This window comes from Balaenoptera physalus (assembly GCF_965194825.1).
Source record: "Balaenoptera physalus genome assembly, chromosome: 19".
In the NCBI taxonomy this organism is placed as follows: domain Eukaryota; kingdom Metazoa; phylum Chordata; class Mammalia; order Artiodactyla; family Balaenopteridae; genus Balaenoptera; species Balaenoptera physalus.
Window position 1 is genome coordinate 3095566 of NC_138900.1, and position 16776 is coordinate 3112341.

Genomic DNA, 16776 nt, shown 5'->3' on the forward strand with positions numbered 1-16776 from the left:
TGAATGAATTTTAAAAAGTTAAAAAATAAAGAGCCAGGGCCTGACACCTGATAAGCATTGAATGAAGGGTCATCATTGCATTATTTAATTTTAGTTTTAGTTTTTGAATAGGTAACATGCTGTGGGGGAAATTCAAATAATACAAAAGGCAGAGTGATCAAAAGTTCCCCCACGGGCTTCCCTGGTAGCACAGTGGTTAAGAATCTACCCGCCAATGCAGGGGACACGGGTTTGAGCCCTGGTCCAGGAAGATCCCACATGCCGCGGAGCAACTAAGCCCGTGCGCCACAGCTACCGAGCCGGCGCTCTGGAGCTTGCGAGCCACAACTACTGAGCCCACGTGCCACAACTACTGAAGCCCGCGCACCTAGAGCCCGTGCTCCACAACAAGAGAAGCCACCGCAATGAGCAGCCCGCACACCGCAACGAAGAGTAGCCCCCGCTCGCTGCAACTAGAGAAAGCCTGCACGCAGCAACACAGACCCAATGCAGCTAAAAATAAATAAATAAATAAATTTATTTTTTAAAAAAAGAATCACTATGCTGTATACCTGAAACTAACACAATATTGTAAGTCAACTATACTTCAAAATAAAAAAAAAAAGTTCCTCCAAAGTCACATGTTGACATTGATTACTGACTCAACTAAAGCAGCAATAGAAAATTGGGAAAATTGGGGAATGAAGAATACAAACTGAGCATTAGCTTATTTTAAGGAATTACCGTTAGTGCCGTTCGATGTGATTGATAAAAGTTTTGCAGTTGAGCTGGAAATTTTCCTTCCTTTGATGGAAACGTAAACCTGAGCATTGGGGCAGAATTTATCATGATGTCTGTAGTTTAGTCACTTTTAGCTTTTCATGAGGGAAAATTTCTAGCAGAACCAAAAGTAAAGAGTAAAGGAACTGTTTGTGCTCAGTAACACGTGCTGTTGACGCAACATCCCCACCCTCACTTGGGCCATGTTTTTCCTGCGCTGGAGTATTTGAAACCAAACACCAGGCAGTGTATCATTTTGCCCCAGATGATTTCCACAGACTGCAATTTACTTTAAAATACTCCATCCCCACAAAAGAAAAGAGAAAGAGAGTATGGCAAAAAGTAACGTTTGCGAAGTCTGGTCGATGGAGCGGAGGGTGTTCCCTGTGGCTTTCCTTTTCCACTGTTCTGCGCTTGCAACTTTCCACAAGCCTCGAAAAGTCAAAGAACAAAGGAAGTTCCGCCTCTGCACCGCACCCCCCCCAGCCCTGCCCAGGTTCCCAGGGCCAACACAGAAGCCAGTTTCCTGGGGATCCTTCCAGAGGCCCAGAGACCTTTCTAGCTGCATCTTTATTAATAGCAGGTTGTAGTAGTAGTTGAAACCTGATGGGGCAGGCGTCCGGGCTGAGTCACACAGGCCTGTCCCGGGTCACCCCACACCTCCTCCCCTCTGACCTCACGTAAGCCGATGGCCACTCGGAACCTCAGTTTCCTGCTCTGTAAACTGGGGATAAATCCCCACCCTTTTGGGAGGCTGGGAGGATGCAGTATAAAGGCCCCAGCGCAGAGCTGGGCTCAGAGCCTTGCTGAGTACACAAAAGAAGACTTTTCCCCAGAGTCTCTCTCAGCTATTAAGAGCTCCGGGGTCTGACGGGGGACGGCTGGGGGTGGGGACTCTTGGTATTAGGGGGCTCTGGGAGTGGTCTCCCTGGTCCCCAGAGGCCCACGGAGGCAGGTGGGTGCACAGAGCCCTGGGTCTCCCATCCCAGGTAAGGTGTACGAAGGGGCTGGGCTCCCCTTTGTCTGCTGCCCTCAGGCCCAGCCCCTGGGGGTTCATAATATGTTTTGTCCCCTCTGTCCTGGGACCAGAGCCCAGAGTCCAAGCTGGTCTAAGTTTGGAAGGGGGAGGGAGGGGTGGGAGGGGACAGGATGTCTCCGAGCTGTCACACACACCCCTGTCCCGGGCCCAGAGAAAGGGAGGGACAAAAGGCTTGGAGAGAGTCAGAAACAAAGACGGGAGAGAGACAGAGAGACACTGGGGAGAGCAGGCCAGAGTGGGGGACAGAGTGCGGACATCCTGAAAGACAGACAGACAGACAGCGGCCACAGTGGGAAGAGCGTGGGGACAGGAGTGAGGGGCCGGGGACCCACAGACAGGCGGGGAGACCCACCCCGAGACCCGGGAGCTAGAACAAGGGCAAGACAGAGACAGGGAGGTGTGGAGAGAGGGGACCAGACAGGCAGGGAAGTCTCCGGGCTCGGACGCAGAGGGGCACGGAGGCAGACCCTTCAGATTAGCTCCAGGCCTCGGCTCTGCTCAGGGGTGCAGTGGAGCTCAGTGGGCGTGCTGCTTTTGGGGAGCCCAGACCAGGGGTGCTTGCCCGAGGGCCAGCTGACACCAGGTCACCCTGAGATGGAGCGCAGGGACCCCGAGAACCAGGAGGATGGGGACCCGGAGGTGAGAGACAGGAGACAAGGGAGGGAGAGACAGAGACAGAGAGAGATGCAAGAGATGGAGAGGGCCAGGGGGCAGACACAGAGAGACACACACAGAGAGAACCAGAAGAGACAGGGAAACAGAGAAACATCAAAGACCCAGAAGAACACAAACCCGAGGACACAGAGCGAGGCCAAGACCCCCGGGGGAAATGTACGCAGAAACAAAGAACGGGAAACCCAGGAAGAGAGGAGGATGGAGAAAGGGAGGGGTAGAGTCAGGGGTGGTGTGGGCTGGGGAGGCCCCCAGTGGGGCTGGGGCTTTTGGTGGCTCCCGCAGATGGCAGTGGGCAGGGTCGCTGAGACAATCACCCATAACCCCGCCAGGACACAAAAACAGGTGGCCTGAGGGCGGGTGAGTCATTGTGACTCACCCTCTCTGGGGACCAACCCCCCACCTCAGCCCTGGGCTGGGCCTCCAGCCCACCCTGCTGCTCTAGGTGGGCCCCAGACTCACCCCCTCCCCACCTCTGTCCCTCTCCTGCAGGAGGACACAGCCACGGCCCTCCAGAGGCTCGTGGAGCTGACGGCCACCAGGGTGACCCCAGTGAGGAAACTGCGTGTCCAGTATCACCTCATCCGAAAGCTTGGCTCTGGCTCCTACGGCCACGTGCTCCTTGCCCGGCCTCGCCAAGGGGGTGAGTTTGGTCACCAAAGGGCACAGTCCTTGATGTCCCCCAGGTTTCCGCCTCTGAAACCACTGAGACAGGGAGCAGCCTTGCGGGGAGCTGATGAGGACCCTTCTTGATGCGGCTCCAGAAAGTTAAGAGCTCTGTGGTCTTCCAAAAAATGGAACTCACCCAGAGAGGGTGAGAGACTTGCCTGAGGTCACGCAGCAAGGCGGGAGCACAACTTGGACTGAAATTCAAGTCGCCGCATCCCCTACTTTATGCGAGAGGAAACTGAGGTCCAGAGAGGGTAAGGCAGTTGGGCAAGGCCACACAGCAATCTGAGGCAGAGCAGAAAGAGTCCTCAGGGAAGGTCTCCTCCAACTCCCACTTCACAGATGGAGAAACTCGAGGCACAGAGAGGTTAGACACTATGCCCTGCCCCTCTTGTTTTATGCGTAAGACGTCTGAGGCTCAGAGAGGTTGAGTGCCTTGCCTAAGGCCCCACAGCAAGATCAGAGCGCCCTGAGTTCCCTCCTGCCCCCACCTCCCCAGCAGGTCCGGTTGTGGCTCTGAAGCTCCTACCTCGGGACTCGGTCCTGAGAACCACCTTCCTGAGAGAGTTCTGTGTGGGCCGCTGTGTCTCGTTACATCCAGGCATCATCCAGACCCTGGCAGGACCCCTGGAGACCCCCCGACACTTCGCCTTCGCCCAGGAGTATGCGCCCTGTGGGGATCTCAGCGGGATGCTGGAGGAACAGGTGAGGCATGCAGGCAAGGGACAGAGGTTGGGACTGCTTATCCCAGGTCTGACTTTGTCCCTCCCCCAATCCTGTTTCCAACCCTGACCCCCAAATCTTAACTCCGCCCTAAGCCCCCAAACCACCTCCTTATTTCTAATTCTCAATGCAGTTTCCATGACTCACCCCAACCCTAATCCATCCAGGGCAGGGAGTTGGGATTGGGGTTGAGGATGGATCAGGTCTGATGAGGGGGTAGGGAGGGAGACAGAGATGGGATTTTAATTGGCATTGGCATTGGGAATGGGTGTGGGTGGAGATGGATGGGTTGAATTTAGGGTTGATTATAGACTGGTCACGGGTGTGGAGAAGAGCACTGTTGGGGCTGCAGAGTGAAGCAGAGATGGCTGAGGATGTGTATGTAGATTGAGTTGGAGAAGGGCTGTAATGGAGTTCTCTCTAGAAAGACCAGGTCAGGACTGAATCCATGATATTCTGGGGGTACTTGAGTTTGAAGTTAGGGTGGGGCCATCTTTAGGAATAGACTTTGGATTTGAAATAGGCTTGGGGATAAACAGAAGGAAAAAAGGAAGGGAGGAAGAGAAAGAGGGAAAGAGTAGGATGGATGGATGGATGGAAAGATTGGTGGATGGATGAACGGACGGATGTTTGGATGGATTGAAGGACGGAGGGATGGATGGATGGATGTTGGCTATTAAATAACTGGACAAATTACTGAATTGCTGACGAGCTGGTGGAATGGGTATTGAGTGGAAACCCTGCTGTATAGATCGTTGGATGGATGACTGGTTTGATGGATGGATCGATCTATCAATCGATTGATGAAATAAACTGTGGGACTTTAGAACTGGGTCTGAGTTAGAGATGGGACCTGAATTAGTATGGGCCTAAGATTAGGATTAAGTGTGGGATTTGGGTTTTCATTGGAGATCTTGGTGGTCAGTTTAGAGGAGATAAGAAATATAAGGAGTGGGTTTGAGTGTTAGGACAAAGTTTGATGGAAGTTAAAGAAGTTCTGGTGAGATTTGGGGTTCCAGTGAGGAAAACATCTGGGAGTTGGTCTACAGGGGTACAGATGTGGAGGCAGCTTGTGGTTGAGGCTGATCTGGAGAAGCTGTTGGGGGATGTTTTGGGGACACTAGAGGTAGCCGCTGGTCTGGGGATTTGGATTCTTGAACCCCAAGAAGCAACATAAAGAGGGAACCAGGGCAGCCTTTACTTCATCCTCTCTCTTTGACTCCAGGGCCTCCCAGAGCTGCAGGTGAAGCGGGTGGTGGCCCAGCTAGCTGGAGCCCTGGACTTCCTCCATGGCCGGGGGCTGGTCCATGCGGACGTCAAGCCAGGAAACGTGCTGGTCTTCGACCCTGTCTGCAGCCGTGTGGCCCTGGGTGACCTGGGTCTGACCCGGCCTGAGGGCAGCCCAACCTCTGCCCCGCCATGGCCACTGCCCTCCGCCCCACCCGAGCTCTGCCTCCTGCTGCCCCCTGAAACCCTGCCCCTGCGACCAGCAGTGGACTCCTGGGGGCTGGGGGTGCTTCTCTTCTGTGCGGCCATTGCCTGTTTCCCTTGGGACGTGGCGCTAGCCCCTGACCCTGAGTTCGAGGCCTTTGCTGGCTGGATGATCAACAGGCCCCAGCCACTTCAACCACCGCCCCCTTGGGACCAGTTTGCGCCCCCGGCTCTGGCACTGCTCCAGGGGCTTCTGGACCTGGATCACGAGACTAGGAGACCCCCACTGGCTGTCCTGGACTTCCTGGGGGATGATTGGGGGTTAAAGAACAAAGAGAGACCTGGGTGCTTGGGGAGTATGTGCAGTGAAGTTGGGGAGGAGGAGGAAGAGGGGGGAGCAAGCCTGGAAGAGTGGTCAGAGGAGGAGGAGAATGACGACAAAGATGGTGGGAGGACGGGGACAGATGGCGGAGAGCCCTGACCAGGTGACTGGGACGGGTGCCCAGAGCTAGGGCCAAAGGCCCCTCCCCCAGCCCCCATGGCCACCTGGATGGAAAGACAGCTGCTCCCGGGAGGACAGAGAGGGAACACATTGCATCTCTCCCAACCGAAGGCTGGACTTGGATGCACAATTCCCCGCCCGACTGAGGACCCGGGAGTCCGGAACCCCCGGTACCTCCTCCGTCAGACCCAGGAGTCCAGGGCCCCAGCCCCTCCTCCCTCAGACCCAGGGGTCCAGACCCCTCCTCCCTCAACGACCCTTCCTCTCCCTTCTGTCCTGAACGTGTCTTCTTGAAGGAAGGTGCTGTTTCCCCTGTAGATGCATTTCTGCACGGTGGGGACATGTTGGGTGCTTATGGACTTGTGATGTGGTCACACCTCTCCTCTAAGACCTTAGGTGACTCCCGCTGGCCATGGCACCAAATCTGGGCTTTCCAGATCCAACACCATGGAAACCTCGCCTTCCATATCTCCCACTTCCCTGGGCTCTGGGGGACATTAAGGGAGGCACTCATCCTTTCTGGACCTAAATCAACACACAGACAGGCACCTACACACCCTCTCTTGCCTGCAGACGTTTGGAAACCCTGTGTTCTCCCCCGAGAATGCCTTCTTCCCAACTCCAGGCCTCCAGAAAGTAGACCCCGCCCCGGGGGCCTCTCCGGCTCCTCCGAAACTTGTAGCCCAGCGATCTGCGCCCCCACCTTTTCCATCTCCCCTCGCAGGCTGCCCAGGACGGACTTGGCCTTGTTCACCTGTACATCCTTTCGGGTTCTGCTCTCACACGGCGAGCCTCCTGCGCCAGCTCCCTGAGAGCGCGAGCACCGTGGCGTGTGCTGGTCCCGTCCACGCCGAGGGCCACGGCTGGTTTGCAGGGATCTTGTGTCCACCCGGGCCGGCCTGATGCCACCCCCATCCCAGCACACAGACCCCTGACTTGTGAAGCTTCCCGCCCGCAGGGCAGGGGCTGTGTGGATCCGAGGCCGCACCCCCCGCACCCAGCACGGTCATGGGGACCTGCTTCTTTCTGGGGAATCTGTCCTGCGTGCTTTCTAGATTTAAAAACGTGAGTTCACTCCGTACAACGGGGTGTCCTGGATTGGACCCTGGGACAGGTAAAGGTTGTGGGTGGACATGAGAAGCGTCTAGCGTTTGACTGATGGCTACTGTCTTCATTTGGACAAACGCACCGACGGCTGGGTGAGGGATTCACCTGGCAGGGAGCTGGGTGAGGAGACATGGGAGCTCAAAGCCGCTGTCCTGTACATCTAAAAATGATTCTGGAATAAAACGTAAATTTAAGAAGAATCAAGTGCGTTCACATTTATCATCTCGCTCGAAACCTGAGGGGGTGGGTGCAACCCTCCAGGCCCCTGCCCCTGCCTCCTCCTTCAGTGCTGGGAGTCCCTGCCTGCCCCCCCCAACTTTGAAGTCTGCAGACTCAAAACTGGGACTCCCCTCCCTTCCTCCCCTCCCCGCGGGGCCTTCACTTCCCAGTGGCTGCACCACCTGCTGCCCCTCTGCTCCGAGGCTGAGGTCATTTCTCACTGCATCATTCTGGAATCTTGTTGTCTCATCCTTTCCCCACACAGGACCCCATGTCTCCTCCCCCGGACGCCCCTTACTAAACACTTGTGTCTGACCTGTCAGTGGGGCACTGATGGGGCAGCTGGCTGGGGTCAAGGCAGGGGCAAGCTGGAGAAATGATTTCATCCTCTACAGGGGACCAGGACCCCTGGATCTGAGGGAAGAGGGGCTGGGGGCCCGGACCCCCGGGTCTGAGGGAAGAGGGGCTGGGGGTCCGGACCCCCGGGTCTGAGGGAAGAGGGGCTGGGGGCCCGGACCCCCGGGTCTGAGGGAAGAGGGGCTGGGGGCCCCGGACCCCCGGGTCTGAGGGAGGAGGGGCTGGGGGCCCGGAACCCTGGGTCTGAGCGGGGAGGGGCTGGGGTCTGGTCTGAAGAGGGAGAACTGACATCCTGGGCTGGGACATCTGTCTGGCCAGAGCCAGTTCTGGGAGACAACGCACGATGTCGCTCTCCCGCTGAGGTTCAAGGGGCGAGGCCTGGGGCGGGGCTACGACCCCCTAGGTGGGGGCGGGGTCTTGCTGCAGGGCAGGCCTCTGCTGGCCTGGGCTCTGAGTGCTGGGCACTGACCACAGCGGGCAGCCGAAGGGTCAGGCCAGCCTTGGAGAAGGTGAGGTCCGGAGGTTGGAGCCTGGGTCAGGAGGAGGCAAGGGTCAGACCGCCTGAGGTGGGCCTGAGAGTGAAGCTGTGCAGGTGGTGCAGAGTCCTGGGTTCTTTGGGGGATCAGGGGCTAATTACAGACCTTGAGACTGTAGAGTGGTTGAGTGTCAGGGACACAGAGTCTGGGGGGGGCGGTCCCAAGATGTGTGAGTTGTATAAGGTCCTGGCAGAGGGGTCAGCTGGGTGTCTGGACCCCTGGGTCTGAGGGGGGAGGGGCTGGGGCTATTGAGTTGGACCCAAGACCACTTAAGGGCTTGGTGATCGTTCCCGAGTGCTTGCTCCCACCCAGGACCCAGGCGTCCCCCAGGCCCTGGTGTGAGCCAGCCCGCCCTGCACAGGCCCTGGGGGCAGAGAGCACCTGTTTGCTCTTAGGGGGCTGAAGCTGCTCATCCACCCCCAGGGCCGGAGTCTGTTTGCTTTGGAAACAGGTGGGGGTGTGTCTCGAGTTATCTGGTTCATCTTTCATCCTCAGGCCATCAGGTGGCGCAGGGATGTGGGGGTGGGGTGAGGGACATCTGTGGCCTCAGGCTTGACCTCACCCCAACCCGAGACTGGTCTCCCCACTCCCAAGATGACTCTAATAAGAAGGGAAAATGAGTCACGATGGCCTGAGCCAATCAGCTTCCACCCTCCTCCTCAGACCCAGGAGTCTAGGCCCCCAGCCCCTCCTCCCTCAACGCAGAACTCCGGGCCCCCAGCCCCTCCTCCCTCAACCCAGAACTCCGGGCCCCCAGCTCCTCCTCCCTCAGACCCAGGCGTCCAGGTCCCCAGTCCCTCCTCCCTCAGACCCAGGGGTCCGGGCCCCCAGCCCCTCCCCCCTCAGACCCAGGGGTCCGGGCCCCCAGCCCCTCCTCCCTCAGACCCAGGGGTCCGGGCCCCCGGCCCCTCCCCCCTCAGACCCAGGGGTCCAGGCCCCCGGCCCCTCCCCCCTCAGACCCAGGGGTCCAGGCCCCCAGCCCCTCCTCCCTCAGACCCAGGGGTCCAGGCCCCCGGCCCCTCCTCCCTCAACCCAGAACTCCGGGCCCCCAGCCCCTCCTCCCTCAGACCCAGGGGTCCCAGACCCCAGCCCCTCCTCCCTCAACCCAGAACTCTGGGGCCCCAGCTCCTCCTTCCTTGGCCCCTGGTCTGGCAGGACCTAAGTCCTGGTCACCCTCTCTTCTGCCCTTGCAGAGATGCCTGGGAAGCCATCAGAGGAGAAACAGGTGGAGATGGGGGCTGTGGAGAACGGCTCTGCGGAGGACCTGGGGGGCCTCACGGCAGAGGAGCTGCGGCAGGGCCAGGAAGCGGCCCTGGCGCTGGAGGACATGATGGCGCTGAGCGCCCAGACCCTGGTCCAGGCCGAGGTGGACGAGCTCTACCAGCATGTGCGTCCCCTGGGCCAGGGCCGCTTTGGCCGGGTCCTGCTGGTCACCCACCGTCAGAAAGGTACAAGGGCCTGGGGACAGAGGCGGGGGGCAGTGGTGTGGGCCCAGGCAGAAGCTAGCCAAGGCTGGGGAGTCTGTAAACCTCAGTCAAGTCCTGCCTCTGCCCCTTCCAGGCTGCGTGTTCTTAGTAACTCCCTGACCCTCTCCGAAGCTCAGCCTCCTCCTTTGAAAACGTGGGTGATGAGTCCTTCTCTGAAAGAACTGTGATTCTCTGAGGACATGTCGGTAGCTCTAGTTGCTGGGGACAGTGGGGAGGAAGACAGAACCCCCTCTCGTGGCCCTCACATGTGGCCGGCTTAGCGGTCATCGTGGGAGTGGCGCAGAGCCATGCTGTCTGCCAGGCGCTTAGCAAGGCCAGCACACGGTGGTTGTGCAATAAGTGCTCCCCGACCCCAATCTGGTCGTCACCTTCCAAGGAGACTGCAGGGCTCAGCCCTGTCCAGGGGGCTGCTGGGCCCCCAAGGAGGAGTCTGAGCCAGCCCGGCCTTCAGGGAGCTCCCAGCACGAATGGGGAGAGGGTGAGTTAGTTTCCTATGATTGTCATAACAAAGTACCACAGACTTGGGGGGGGGGGGGCTCACAGTTCTGGAGGCGGGAGTCCGAGATCAAGGTGCCAGCACGGTTGGTTTCTCCTGAGGCCTCTCTCCTCAGCTTGCAGACGGCCACCTTCTCCCTGTGTCCTCACACCGTCTCCCCTGTGTGCATGTCTGTGTCCAAATTTCCTCTTCCTATAAGGACACCAGTCATACTGGACTAAGGACCACCGCAATGATCTCATTTTACCTCTTTCAAGACACTCTCTCCAGGGAATTCCCTGGCGGTCCAGTGGTTAGGATTCTGTGATTTCACTGCCGCGGGCCCAGGTTCAGTCCCTGGATGGGGAACTAAGATCCCGCAAGCCGTGTGGCGCAGCCATATACAGTCATATTCTGTGATACTGCAGGGCGAGAACTTTAACATATGAATTTCGCAGTGGGGAGTTGGGGGGGAGGGACACAAGTCAGCCCATAACATAGAAAGATGCAAAAAGATGCAGACCTGGGTCATCACAGAACTTGGAGGCGATAATGGGGAACAGAGGGTTTGTAAGGGGGCCTCATCCAGGTCCTCAAAATCGAAGGCAGCTTGTGCTTGATGGTGGGAATTCAGGGCATTGTCAATGAACAGAAGAGGCACTGCTGCACCCAGTGGGGAGGGGGAGGGGAATGGTTAGCATTTTAGGTAAGGACGTGACCCTCCCCCATCACACACAGCCTCTTGATGGGCAAGGTTGGGCCCTGGCAGCTGGTGACTCAAAAATTGAAGAAACCATATGCTATTTGTCTTTCTCTGTCTGACTTACCTCACTCAGTATGACAATCTCTAGGTCCATCCATGTTGCTGCACATGGCACGATTTCATTCTTTTTTATGGCTTGAGGAATACTCCATTCTGTGTTTATCCATTCATTTGTCAATGGGCATTTAGGTTGCTTCCATGTCTTGGCTATTGTAAATAGTTCAGCTATGAACATTGGGGTGCATGTGTCTGAATGGAGTCTTCACCAGATATATGCCCAGGAGTAGGATTGCAGGATCATATGATAACTCTATTTTCAGTTTTTTAAGGACTGTAATGGAAAAGAAAAAAAAAAAATTGAAGAAACCAGAGTTTCTGCCTTCTGGGAGCTTACATTCTAGGAGGTTGTTTCCACGTGTGGCAAAATTCACAATAATTCCTTAGTGGGGTCTAATACCCAGTTCAGGGTATCTTTTCCCCAGTTGCCTCAAACATGGCTTTTTGGCATGGGTTTGCTGGAACAAGGGGCCCAATAAGGTCATTGGAGGTTCTGAGTTCAGTTTTTTTGGTACCGGTCTACCTGCTCCAAGACAGCAGAGTAGAAACTCACTAAATACTATTATCATTATTATTATTATCATTACCACTGGTGTTGTTTCAGTGGCCACGCTATTTTAGGGCAGGCTTGGCAGGGGGTAGGCGGTGGAGGAGGTGAGAGCGGCATGTGGGAGAGAGTCCAGGCTGAGGGGCAGCAGGGCCGGCCCTAGGCTCGTGCACCTCTCACCTCTGTCCCTGCTCCACCAGGCACAGCCTTGGCCCTGAAGCAGCTCCCGAAGGCCTCCACCACCCTCCGAGGCTTCCTGTACGAGTTCTGTGTGGGCCTCTCCCTGGGCTCGCACTCGGCCATCGTGGCGGCCTACGGCATTGGCGTGGAGTCAGTCGACTCCTACAGCTTCCTGACCGAGCCTGTCCTGCACGGGGACCTCATCGCTTTCATTCAGCCCAAGGTGGGTCAGCCTCCCACGGCTCAGGGTGTCCCACGTAGACGCCGCTACCCAACCTGGGCCTCAGGAATCACACTCACTGCATTGTGACTCAGGTAGTCCTGCAGAGGCCCCACTGGGCCCGCAGGTCTTGTGGAATCGTGAGGCCTCTAAGGAGTTCACGGCTGCCATGGAACCAACACTGCACCCTACTGAGGTTCACCAGGCCCGATGGGGCTCACACCAGGCCCCACGGGGCTCACACCAGGCCTCACGGGGCTCACACCAGGCCCCACGGGGCTCACACCAGGCCTCACGGGGCTCACACCAGGCCCCACGGGGCTCACACCAGGCCTCCCGGGGCTCACACCAGGCCCCACGGGGCTCTCACCAGGCCCCACGGGGCTCACACCAGGCCTCACGGGGCTCACACCAGGCCCGATGGGGCTCACACCAGGCCCCACGGGGCTCACACCAGGCCCCACGGGGCTCACACCAGGCCTCACCAGAGCCACCCTATTTGGGGTCCTCCATCCCCTGGGCCTGCTCCCCGGGGCCGAGGACAAGCGCTACGGCCCCGTTCCCTTCTGGCTGGCGGGCAGGGTGGCGGACCCTGACCCTGTCACCCACAGGTGGGCCTCCTGCAGCCAGCAGCCCAGCGCTGCGCGGCCCAGCTGGCCTCAGCCCTGGAGCACATCCACTCCCGCGGCCTGGTGTACCGGGACCTCAAGCCGGAGAACGTGCTGGTGTGCGACCCAGCCTGCCGGTGGGTCAAGCTGACCGACTTCGGCCACACGCGGCCCCGCGGGACCCTGCTGCGCCTGGTGGGGCCGCCCATCCCCTACACGGCCCCGGAGCTCTGCGGCCCCCCGCCCCTCCCCGAGGGCCTGCCCATCCAGCCCGCCCTGGACGCCTGGGCGCTGGGCGTCCTGCTCTTCTGCCTTCTCACGGGCTACTTCCCCTGGGACCAGCCCCTGGTGGAGGCCGACCCCTACTACGAGGACTACGTCACCTGGCAGGCCTCAGGCCAGCCCCAGGCCCGTCCCCAGCCCTGGCGTGGCCTGACGCCCGTGGCCGACGCTCTCCTGTGGGGGCTGCTGGACCCTCACCCCCGGAGGAGGAGCCCCGTGAGCTCCATCCGGGACTACCTGGGGCGGCCCTGGAGGCAGCGGGAGGGGGAGGCTGAGGAGGTGCCCCAGTGGGACAAGGGGGACCCAGAGTGAGAAGCGCGGGGGCAGCCCGGGCCCAGCCTGGCCTGGGGAGGCTCCGGGAGGCAACCCCGGCCCCCATCCTGAGGTCTCCTCCGCATTCACGGGTGGCGGCTGGCTGCTCTGCTGTCTGTTGGTCTCTGTCTCATGATTTTCCCCTTTCTGTCCTTATGTCCCACGTCGGGGCGTCTGTCCGCTGCCTTGGTCCGGGGGCAGGGGGCCTCCGAGAACACCCCGTGTCTGTCCACACCTGCCCCACCTTCCCCGGGCCTTGGCACCCGCTGCGCCCTTTGCCTGCGGTGCTCTCGGTGCTTTCCCGCACCTCCTGCCAAGCTGTCTCAGCCAGGCCGCCCCTCGCCCCCGGCGGGACACTACAGCCGCCCCCCAGCCTGCACTCCCAGCCCCCTCCTCTTGCTCCGCTCCCCTTGCCTCTGTGACACTCACTCCCTTCCAGCCGTAGGATTTATTGATTCGTAGTGGCGGCTATTCTGTGTGTCCGGCTGGAATGTGGGCTCCCGGGGGCCCAGGATCTCAGCCTGTCCTGCTCTCTGATGGACGCCATGTAGAAGGGGTGATCCTGCCCCGTGTAGGTGGTCCACAGGTGCTTATTCAGTAAACAGACCCACCTGGTTTTGCACGGCCTCCCTCCGTGTAGGCCTGTCTTCCTGCCCTTGTCTTTTCTGTCTTGCTGGGTTCAGCTCCCTGCCTAACTCCCTCTTCCTCCCCACGTGCTGGGCCCACGCCCTCTTGATAATGTGCTTTGTCTTCTCTGTCACCCCAACCGCTCTCTGCAAATAAAGTCCACCTGGCATTTAGGTCCCCGTGATGCTGTCGGTCTGGCAGTGTGGGAAAGAGAAGGCCGGCGTGTGCGTGCCTGTGTGCCCTGGAGAGCATGCTGTGGAGGAGAGACAGAGACAGAGAGAAAGGGAGAGACAGACAGAGGCAGAAAGAATGGCAGACAGTGGTCCCACCGGGTGCTCCTGCGAGGTGCTGGCTCCGCGTGTGCGTTTGTGGGCGTGCCTGGGAGTGAGTGTGTCAGCACTGTTTGCACCTACTCTGCACACATATGTGTGAGAAGGAGAGGGATTAGCCACCGGAGCTGGAAAGTGTCCAGCTGTTCTCAGGTGGGTAGGAACTTGAGCGTGTATTTCTGGGTATTTGTGTGTCCATGAGTGTGAGCCCACGTGTGTGTGTAAATAATGGTGTGTGTTTGTGTGTGTGAGAGAGAGAGAGACATGAGGGTTTGAATGTGTCTCACCCTATGCAGATGACATGAGTGCATGGGTTTTGTGTGTCTACAAGCATCTGAGCCCCCGTGTACTCATGTAATCGTGTGACTGCCTGGGCGAGGGGAGGGAATGGAAGTCTGCGTGCATCTCACTGTGTGCAGTGAGATGTTTACGTGTCTGTGAGGCTTTGGGCCTGCATGTGGTGTGTGTGTGTGTGTGTGTGTGTAGCAGGGGGAAGACAAGTCACAGGCACAGCTGCCAGTCACCAGCTGGGCCCTCTTCTCCTTCACACCCCCCCCCCCCGCCACCCATCACCCTGGCCCCTTCTTGGCAGCCGCCCTGTTTGTAAACACTCTCTCTTCCTCTCTGTGCCCGCCTTGGCCGCCCGCCTAGAGAATGGCTACAACTCAGGGCTGGATCATGTGTCACCCTCTCCCTGGCCCTGCACCCCCCAGGGCCCCTGCTGTGGCCACCAAGGTGTTGCCTGGAGGGGAGGGGTGTGGTGGAGGCAGCCTGTGTGGAGAGACCCCAAGGATCCTTTCAATCTAAGTTCAGTCCAGAGACCTGGGGACATGGGCCCCTGTCCTGGGCAATCCAGGTGAGCTTCCTGGAGTAGGGGGAGAATAAGATGGTGGGTGCAGTAGGGGGAGCATGAGCAGGACCTCCTGCCACCTCACCCGTGAATCTGAAATAACCCAAGCAATTAGGCCAAGAATGTGTCCCAAAAAAGCTGGAGGTGGCTGGGGGGTGGGGTGGGGCTGAGGGGCGGGGGAGTGGAGAGGAGCAGGGTCTGGGGGTGGGCACAGAGGGTGCTAATTGGTGGCAGCAGCTGGGGATTAACTGGGAGGTGACAATGACCCAGCAACGGGCCCCCGCAGGAGGGCTGGAGGAAGAGGCAAGGGTGGATGGGGTGGTGCTAATTTAGCATTACTTAATTACAGGACACATAACACTAATCGTAATACTTTACTCGAATGAAGCCGCTTACCCCTGAAGCAGCTCCCAGCAGGTGGCACGTCCTGAACACACTGGAAGGGGTCCCTTAGATCCTCCCCACTTCAGGGGTGGACACAGGTGGTCCAGAGCAGCCGAGGTCACACAGAAGGTTGGGCAGAGGGAGGATTCAAATCCAGGCCAGCTCTTCAACTGTCCAAGGTCCATGCTCTTACTTACTTACTTATTTATTTATTTATTTTCTTGGCCGTGCTGTACGGCACGTGGGATCTTTGTTCCTCGACCAGGGATCGAACCTGCGCCCCCTGCATTGGAAGTGCAGAGTCTTAACTGCTGGACTGCCAGGGAAGTCCCAAGGTCGATGCTCTTAAACTGTAGGAGTGTCCTGTGGCCATCAGGACCTGGGGGAGGGGTCTTGAGGGGACTGGGGGCCTGAGCACACGTGTGTGAGCGTGGGTGTGAGTGTGACAGAGTAAGGATGAGTGTGAGTATGTGGGTGTGTGTTACTGAGGTGGCCGCCCCTCCCTTGGAGGAGATGCGAGTTGGGACACCTACCTGGAAAGGAAGGTCGAAAAGCTTTCGGACCCAGGCAAGGGCCGTAGTGGAAAGACAGACAGTAACATGTGCTGACAAGGAGGTGGAGAAGTTGGAGCCCTCCTATGGGGCTGGTGGAATGTAAAAGATGGGGCAGTTGCTTTGGAAGACCGCCTGGCAGTTCCTCAAAATGTTAATTAACTATGGAGCTACGATATGGCCCAGCAATTCTGCTCCTAGGTAAATGCCCATGAGAAATAAAAACATGCCTCCACACAAATGTTCATGGCAACATTGCTCACAATAGCGAGAGTGGAAACAACCCAAATGTCCAGCCACTAACAAAGGGATAAAAGAAATGTGGTCTAGGGAATTCCCTGGCGGTCCAGTGGTTAGGACTCCACAATTTCACGGCTGAGGGCCCAGGTTCAATCCCTGGTTGGGGAACTAAGATTTCATAAGCCGCGTGGTGCAGAAAAAAAAAAAAAGAAATGTGGTCTATCCATCCAGTGGAGTATTACTCAGCCATAAAAATGAAGGAAGCACTGACACGTGCTACATCAAGGATGAACCTCAAAAACACAGAGCCAGTCACAGAAGATGATCTCCTGTAGGATTCTGTGTATCCACAGAGGAAGAAAGATTAGTGATTGCCAGGGGAAATGGGGAGTGACTGACTGCTCATGGGTACAGGCTTTCTTTTTAGGGGTGGCGATAGTGGTGGAAAAGCTCTAAAATTAGATTGTACTAAATGTTGCACAATTCTCTGAATATATTAAAAGTCATTAAATTGTACATGTAAAAAGGGTGAATTTTGGATGGACCTAGAGATTATCATACTAAGTGAAGTCAGAGTAAAACAAATATCATAGGCTATCACATATGTGGAATCTAAAAAAATGATAAAATGAACTTATTTACGAAACAGAAATACACACAGACTTAGAAAACAAACTTATGATTAACCAAAGGGGAAACGGGGAAGGAGGGATAAATTAGGAGTTTGGGGTTAAAATATACACACCACTATATATAAAATAGATAACCAACAAGGTCCTACTGTATAGCACAGTGAACTATACTCAGTATCTTGTAACAACCTATAATGGAAAAGAATCTAAAAAAAAGG

The 16776-nt window shown here is 57.4% G+C and overlaps 2 protein-coding genes across 3 annotated transcripts; both read left to right on the forward strand.

Annotated features, from left to right (window-relative positions):
* The first annotated feature begins 1901 nt into the window (after positions 1-1901).
* Positions 1902-7102, forward strand: SBK3 (SH3 domain binding kinase family member 3). Its single transcript, XM_082436452.1, is given in 7 exon segments — positions 1902-2437; positions 2963-3113; positions 3642-3844; positions 5088-5762; positions 5764-5802; positions 5804-5818; positions 5821-7102. Coding segments are annotated over 7 exon segments (1383 nt in total). The 5' UTR covers positions 1902-2392; the 3' UTR covers positions 6076-7102.
* Positions 7103-7903: 801 nt separating this feature from the next.
* On the forward strand, positions 7904-13745 carry SBK2 (SH3 domain binding kinase family member 2). Of its 2 annotated transcripts, none has more exons than XM_082436686.1 (4): positions 7904-7987; positions 9208-9462; positions 11544-11746; positions 12355-13745. In XM_082436686.1, exons 2-4 carry the CDS (start codon positions 9210-9212, stop codon positions 12943-12945), a joined length of 1047 nt encoding a protein of 348 aa, XP_082292812.1. In that variant the 5' UTR covers positions 7904-7987; positions 9208-9209; the 3' UTR covers positions 12946-13745. The 2 variants fall into 2 exon arrangements, with proteins under 2 accessions (XP_082292812.1, XP_082292813.1); XM_082436687.1 differs by lacking the exon at positions 7904-7987 and adding an exon at positions 8021-8044.
* The last annotated feature ends 3031 nt before the right edge of the window (positions 13746-16776 follow it).

Excerpts from the sequence above, each read along its gene's own strand:
- SBK2 (XM_082436686.1), top strand. The coding sequence starts at position 9,210 with ATGCCTGGGAAGCCATCAGAGGAGAAACAGGTGGAGATGGGGGCTGTG. Across the intron at positions 9,463-11,543 it reads GGTCACCCACCGTCAGAAAG|GCACAGCCTTGGCCCTGAAG; the intron begins GTACAAGGGCCT and ends CTGCTCCACCAG. Across the intron at positions 11,747-12,354 it reads TCGCTTTCATTCAGCCCAAG|GTGGGCCTCCTGCAGCCAGC; the intron begins GTGGGTCAGCCT and ends TGTCACCCACAG.